Genomic DNA, 8007 nt, shown 5'->3' with positions numbered 1-8007 from the left:
ACACAAGTCTTTCTATGGCAAATCCCGTCTCAGGGAGGGGGTTTGGTCTCGCGAAGGGACAAGCGGCAGAGAGTCAGGAGACCTGAGTTCTGTCTCTGATCTCCCGCACGACCTCAGGCAAGTTGCTTGACTCTTCTCTGCTTTTGTTTACCATCAGTGAAATGACAATCTAGATCCTCTTATTGACTCATGCTTGGGCTCTTTCTTACAGCACTCAGAGACACATGAACACGTAGCACCCTATAAGAACAGACAATTCTTAGTAATGAGCTGGGGATACCTTCACGTCAAGGTATTGACTCCAAATTGTCTGCAGAACAGTGGCAGGAAGGGTAACATTTTCCGTCGGGGGTCACTTGTTTTTTGATATTGTTTTTCACTGCAGGGAATGCGGATGAGTAATCTGAGCAGAACCTCTCCAGGGCATCATGCCAACCTGTAATGACACCAATATCCATCCTGCAACATTCCTCCTGGCCAGCATCCCAGGGCTGGGACCTGACCGCCTCTGGATCTCCATCCCTTTCTGTTTGCTGTACCTCACTGCAATTTTAGGAAACGGTCTGATTCTCTTTGTGGTAAAGTCCCAGCGGAACCTCCATCAACCCATGTACTTCTTCCTTTCTATGTTGTCTGTCACCGACCTTGGCTTATCTGCTTCCACCATGCCGACAGTGCTCGGTGTCTTCCTGTTTAATGCCAGAGAAATTGACATCGATGTGTGTCTGGCCCAACTTTTCTTTATTCACACTTTCTCCATCATGGAATCCTCTGTTCTCCTTGCCATGGCGTTTGATCGCTTTGTTGCAATTCGACACCCGCTACAATACATTTCTACTTTAACCGATTCAAGGATAGGAAACATATGGGTGGCTTCAATAATCAGAGGTAGTGGTCTGCATATCCCAGCTGTCATTCTTCTCAAATGGTTGCCGTACAGCGGGATTCAACCTCTCTCTTATTCGTATTGTTTGCATCCAGATGTGATGAAGGTGGCCTGTGCAGACACTACGCCCAATAGCTTCTATGGTTTGTTTATTGTCCTTTCTACTCTTGTACTGGACTCAGTGCTCATTGTGTTGTCCTACATCCTGATCCTTAGGACAGTGCTGAGTATCACGTCCTGGCGCGAGCGTCTCAAGGCTCTGAACACCTGTGTCTCCCACATCTGTGCCACCCTCCTTTTCTACACCCCGCTGATCAGTTTGTCTATGATTCACAGGTTCAAGGAAAAGGCTCTTCCTGAGAGTCAGATTCTTCTGTCTTATCTCCACCTCCTCTTCCCCCCTGTGCTAAATCCCATCATATACAGCATAAAAACCAAAGAGATCCGTAAACAGATCAAGAAGATCTTTCAGGACTATTCCGCTAAGAGGTTCCAGTGTGAATACTAAGTTGGTTTGTCTGGTCTGTAGACACAGTCGTATTGTTGGAGAATCCAAAGTAGATAATCATATTTGTCTGTATTTACCTATATCTTCTTAGAAGTTCAATATTATGCAATTACCTTTACAATGCCGTACTGTGATTTCAGTCTGCAGTGCTTCATTTCTATATTCTACTGATTTGGAGATCAAAGGGAGATGTTAACATTTAGATCACCTGCAGTGTAATTGTCTTTGTTTCTTTTTAAATTTTGCAGTAAACTACCCATGAACCATTTGAATTTTCAATTGCCTCATGCTAGTTATCAATGTAGGTCTAGAAAAGGAAGTTATTTCAAAGTAGCAATGTACATCACCCCTTCTTCCCTGTTTTGACATTTTGCTGACACAAGGCTAATTAGCTGAATTTCAGTTCTAAAGGGACTTTGGGACCTGATTCTTATCATCTAAGATCTGCTTAAATTTTGTTAGGAAATATCCAAGTCATTTGACAGAGGACTTCTGATTGTTGCTGGATTAGCCATGGAATTCGTACGGAAGAATTTGAATAAACTCTGCACATAGATCCCCTATTGGATTATGATATTTTCCATTTATTCCAGAAAATTTCTAGAAATCAGCAACTTCACCATCTGTGTCATGAAACTGACCTAAGAATTTGAGTCACACCTACATCTTACCTTTTAACCTCGGTAACTTTCTTTTCATTTTAAATAAATTCTCGTTTAGTGAAAAAGAATTGTCTGTCTACTTGTATTCGGGAAAAATCTGAACTATGCATTGACCTTGTGGGCAACGTGTTTGACCTCTTAGGTTTGGGAGTACTTTATTGATGGTGAATAACATTTTAAATAACTCAAAATATAAACATAAATGGCTTGGTGGGAGCCAATGGCTGGATTGCTTAAAGATAATTTTGTTTTGGTAACCAGCATGTTATGACAGATGTTTTGTACAGGTTTGGTGAATCTGATTATCAGAATAAATCCTACGTGGGTGATTGTCCTTGAAGTTTTCAGTGACTGAGCATTCTCAATACATTTCCTCCAGTGACTATTTGGATGCTGGGTGCTAATCGCACCCCACACACCCAGCCCAGAAGGACGGGCTACTGGGCCCAGGACACAAATGACTGCCTAGGACCACTAATGAGAAAACAGGAGCAGGAGTGCAAGTCACAGGTTTAAAATGAGGGAACCAGAGGGGGACCTGGAGCTGAAAGCCTCAGAGCGCTCACTGCTCCTAAAAGCCGTCGTCCCTCCAGTGACCAATGTCACAGCTACTCCAAAGGGAAAATTATAGTGTTCACGCCAAAAAATGGTGGTGCGACTATCCCGTTAGCAAACCTGCATCCTGTGCCTATAGATCGCCTCTTTCGTAAGCAAAGGAAGAAGGAACTTTTAAGGGGGCAAGACGACGTGCACTAGTTCACAAATTATCAAGGGAATTGACTTCAAAACCTCTATCTGTACTCAGAGGGTAAGTGCTGGCCGAGGCTACACGGCATTCTTCACATTTGCAGAAGCTGAATCCCTACTTTAAGTGCAAAACTTGATTCAGCTTTAACCATGGCTTTGTTCCCAATGTCTGTAGGATCAAATGTATTTTCAGCACTGTTACCTCGCTCTTAATTGGAAATAATTGTTATTAACCATGAGGCCAGGGCCCCTCTTTCCCTGGCCAGTGTTTGGGCAGGCAGGCAGGCTTCCCCTTTTGCCAGGGGTTTGAGCCTGCAGATAGTTTTTGGGGCTGGGAGCCCAGCCACGCCTGGGACTCCCTCCTTTGCTGATTCTGCCTCTGTAACTCTGGGTGGGTGTGTGCTCTGTCCCCCTCCTCCTTCGAACTAGGCAGGCTTTTAAAATCCTCCAGCAAGCCTGAAGTGGAGTCAGCTGGCCCCAATCTGCCTGGACCAGCTCAATGCCATCTGCTCCTTACGGTCCTGCAGCCCTCCACCTCTAATGAGCAGACTGTTAATTTTTGCGGCTGCCTTTTTCCCACTATATTTCAAGCCTCTGGCTTGACTTTGTCACAAAAGTTACTTATTTTTGAAATCCTTCTTTAATATCCTCTTCTTTAAGAGAATCTGTGCACCATGAAATGCTCTGTTAAACCAGTGCTTCTCATCCAGGGGTACCTGTACCCTTGGGGGAACACTGAGGTCCTCCAGGGGGTACCCCAACTCACCTAGACATATCCTAGTTTTACATCAGGCTACACAAAAAGCACTAGTAAAGTCAGTACAATCTAAAAGTTCATTCAAACAACGACTTGTTTCTCGTGCTTCCTACGCCTTGTGTTGAAATGTAAGTACAATATTTCCATTCCCATTCATTTATTTGATGATAAGACGGTAGGAGGTCAGCAAGTTTTCAGAAGTAGTTTTCTGTGATAGTTTTGCATGTTTTTGCAAGTAGGTTTTCAGTGAGGTGTAACTTGGTGGTATGCAAAACAAATCTGACTCCTGAAAACTTTGCAGTAAACGGGAAAGGCTGAATGGCACTTGTTTCAAGGCCTCAGATTACTTTCAGACCATGTTTCTCAGCTGGTAGTACACACACCCTCAGGTGCATGCAAGCAATTTTTTTTTCATGAGTACTTTATCAGATAAAAGGTTGAGAAACACTTTGTTAAGCTCTTCCATGCAAGCTGTCACCCTCATCTTGATAGATTGTAATGCAAGAAGAGACATCATGACCTTACCAAACCACCTGTACAATAGACCATTGAATTTCTCCCGCAAATTCTTCTCTCAAGCCAAATAACTTGTGAGTGAAATAGATGTCTTAGAAAGACACAGGAAGGTCACCACACTCTTACAGTCACTTGTGTTGATTTCCTCGTCTTTACCAAGCCACCCAGAGGATTTTGGGTGTGTATTGCTTTTCAGTGAGAGCCCAGTCCTGCCAGCCTAGGTGAATCAATAGTTCCTAACACTTCTCAGGCAGAGTGAACCCTGTGGTTTATTTAGTCAGTTCCTTGAGCACACTTTCATTTCTTTCAAGGTAAGTTCAAGAGGCCAAACAAATAATGTCACGTTTACTGCTTTAATCACAAGTTACAGACATTCAGAAACAGATGCCTGAGGTACATCCTTCACAACAAACAGCATGACTTTGTCGCAAAGGAGGAGCACGAACAAAGAATAACAAGAACCACTTGACGTTCAAATCAAGAGAAGAAAGCACGGTCTGTCAAGCTCTCAAATGGAACCTGCAAGGAAAATACACAAGAGAAAGACAATGGACAACGTGCAGAGGATCTACTGCGACTGAAGGACAGAAACTGGTGTACGCCTGGAATCAGCTGTAAGTTATGTCTTGAGACAGAGTGAAGTGGAGGAGACCTGCCAATGACCTATGTACTCCACTCAGAAGGTTGAAGTCAAGTCAAGTCAAGTTACTGCTCTAGCCCCACAATAAGAGAGTTCAGGGAAAAGGTTGTACATGATACCCGTCTCTGCAAAGCTGTGCATGATACCAGTACACAAAGGACTCTTAAGGGGCTTCACCCACAATCCTGTCACAGCCACTTAGGAGAGGAGCTAAGATGTCCCCCTTCCAAGGTGCTGTCTCAGTTCTGGCCATATCCCTAACCTGCTTATCACTGCTTTACATTCAAAACACAATGAGAACGCAAGAATGGCCACACTGGGTCAGAACAAAGGTCCACCCAGACGAGTGTCCTGTCTTCCAACAGAGGCCAATGCCAGATGCCCCAGAGGGAGTGGAGAGAACAGGTAATCATCAAGTGATCTCTCTCCTGACATCCATTTCCAGCCTCTGAAAAACAGAGGCCAGGGACACCCTCCTACCCACCCTGGATAACAGCCATTGACGGACCCAACCTCCACAAATTTATCTAGCTCTTTTTTGAACCCTCTTTAAGTCGTGGTCTTCACAACATCCTCTGGCAAGGAGTTCCACAGGCCACTCTTCACTGTGTGAACAAAATCTTCCTTTTGCTAGTTTTAAACCTGCTACCCATTAATTTCATTTGGTGACCCTTAGTCTGTATGTTATGGGAGGAAGTAAATAACTTCTTCTATATTCACTTTTTCAACACCAGTTTTGATTTTACAGACTTCTAACATATCCCCACTGTGTATTCTCTTTCCTACGCTGAAAAGTCACAGTCTTTTTATCTTTCTTCATATGGCACCTGTTCCAAACCCCTCATCATTTACTTGGCTTTTTCTGGACCTTTTCCAAAGAGAATGCATCTTTTTTTTACAAGACATATTAAACATATTAAACAGGAATTGTAAATGGGGAAAAAAAGGAAGAAAATTGTGAAAGGGACAAGGAACCCACCCTACAGGCATGGAGACAACATAGAAAAAGTTCATAGTCTGTTCTTCATATTTCCCAATCCCAGGGGCAACGGATTCTTCTTCAAATGGGAAGTCCACAAAGCCCTTGGCCCTCCATGGCCCTGCCCTTTGTCTTCCTCCCAGTAGCCCCTCTTGGTCTACAAAACAAATGAAAGCTTGAGTGATTTGATTTAAAAGTATTTGTAAGCCCCAGCAGGAGTTTGTTCACCTCAGCAACATAACTATGAGATGCCAAATTGAAAATCAAGCCCCCAGTGCTGGTACGTGCATTCTGATTGAGGGCTTGGAGGGGTTTGCAACCAAAAGAGAGAAGGATGGGATTAAAACACCTCCGGAGAAGCTCAAAATGTACATAGCACAGAAAGGGAGGGGAACCTTTCTCGGGCTGGGGCCCACAGATAAATCAGTTGGGGGCCACATAAAAGCGAGAGGGGAAGATAAGTCCTCATGGATGTGGCCCCTGACTGAGACACCTCACGGTCCAGCCCCACAGGTGGGGAAGGGAGGATGAAGGGGATAACTGAGGTTCAGAGGTTGTCCCAGGATAGATTAATTCTTCTGCGGGTGGGACAAAAATGGGGGTTTCAGGGTTCAGCATGTGGAAGGGGTCTGATGGGGAGCAGAAAGGGGTGTGAGGTTTGAGCAGGATGGAAACTGCAGGACCGTGCTGAGGGCGGGAGTCTGGGTGGGAGGGAGGTTGCAGGAAGATTCAAATAAGCCAAGGTCTGGATGTGACACATGAGCCATGTTTTCCAATCCCATATGGTACAAAACCAGCAATAAGAGGATGATGTTGTTTATTTCCAATTATCAGAGGGGTAGCCATGTTAGTCTGGATCTGTAGAGCAACGAAGGGTCCTGTGGCACCTTATAGACTAACAGAAAAGTTTAGAGCATGAGCTTTCGTGAGTTAACTCACTTCTTCAGATGCTGGTCCTGGAAATCTGCAAGGCCAGGTATAAATAGGCCAGAGTAAGGCTGGGGATAACGAGGTTAGCTCAGTCAGGCAGGCTGAGTTGTATTGTCATCAGTAGATCTGGAGGTGTGAACTCCAAGAGAGGGGAAGCTGCTTTTGTATTTAGCCAGCCATTCACAGTCTTTGTTTAATCCTGAGCTGAGGGTATTGAATTTGCAGATGAATTGTAGCTCAGCAATTTCTCTTTGGAGTCTGTTCTTGAAATTTCTTTGCTGCAGGATAGCTACTTTTAAATCTGCTACTGTGTGTCCTGGGAGATTGAAGTGCTCTCCTATGGGTTTTTGTATATTGCCATTTCTGATGTCTGATTTGTGTGCATTTATTCTTTTACGTAGGGACTGTCCAGTTTGTCCGATGTATATGGCAGAGGGGCATTGCTGGCACATGATGGCATAAATTACATTGGTAGATGTGCAGCTGAATGAGCCCACAATGGTGTGGCTGATCCGGTTAGGTCCTGTAATGATGTTGCTGGTGTGTATATGTGGGCAGAGCTGGCAACGAGGTTTGTTGCATGGATGGGTCCCTGAGATAGAGTGACTGTGGTGCGGTGTATAGTTGCTTGTTAGGATTTGTTTTAGGTTGGCAGGTTGTCTGTGAGCAATGATAGCTCTGCCTCCCAAGGCCTGTGAAAGTGGGGGATCATTGTCCAGGATGGGTTGTAGATCCCTGATGATGCGCTGTAGAGGTTTTAGCTGAGGACTGTAGGTGATGGCTAGTGGTGTTCTGTTGGTTTCCCTCTTGGGCTTGTCCTGTAGTAGGAGGCTTTGTGGCACACGTCTGGCTCTGTTGATTTGTGAAAAATCCTTTGCAATCTACATACTGCACAGACTACAGTGAGAGATTATGCCACACACTCTCAAAGAAACTGAGGAACCATCTGATCAGCGTCCTGTACAACAAACAGGAGAACATCAAAAAAGAGCTCTCCAATCTGGAGTCTTTCATCAATAACCAACCTTCAACACAAACTTCCACGCCGCTGAACTTTACTAAAATAAGACAAGAGATTTACACTAGACACTTCACTACTATACAGAAGAAAAAGGACTGCAAACTTTCTAAACTCCTGCCTGCCACACAGAGCCACAGCAGTGGTACCACTAACTCAGCCAGCAATATCATCAATCTGTCCAGCTACACACTCAGCTCAGCAGAAGAGTCTGCCCTTTCTCGGGGACTCTCTTTTTGCCCCACCACACGCACAAACATGATACAGTTCTGCGGTGATCTGGAAGCCTACTTTCGCCATCTCAGACTCAAAGAATACTTTCAACACAACACTGACCAACACACCATTACACACACAACCTCCC

General features: G+C 44.5%; 1 protein-coding gene across 1 annotated transcript; it reads left to right on the top strand.

The window, feature by feature from the left end:
- Positions 1–428: 428 nt before the first annotated feature.
- LOC142007669 (olfactory receptor 51G2-like) lies at positions 429–1394 on the top strand. Its single transcript, XM_074984356.1, has one exon. It carries the CDS (start codon positions 429–431, stop codon positions 1392–1394), a length of 966 nt encoding a protein of 321 aa, XP_074840457.1.
- The last annotated feature ends 6613 nt before the right edge of the window (positions 1395–8007 follow it).

This window comes from Carettochelys insculpta, chromosome 1 (genome assembly GCF_033958435.1).
Source record: "Carettochelys insculpta isolate YL-2023 chromosome 1, ASM3395843v1, whole genome shotgun sequence".
Taxonomy (NCBI): domain Eukaryota; kingdom Metazoa; phylum Chordata; order Testudines; family Carettochelyidae; genus Carettochelys; species Carettochelys insculpta.
The sequence above is the reverse complement of the archived record's forward strand: the minus strand, read 5'-3'. Positions and strand labels throughout refer to the sequence as shown.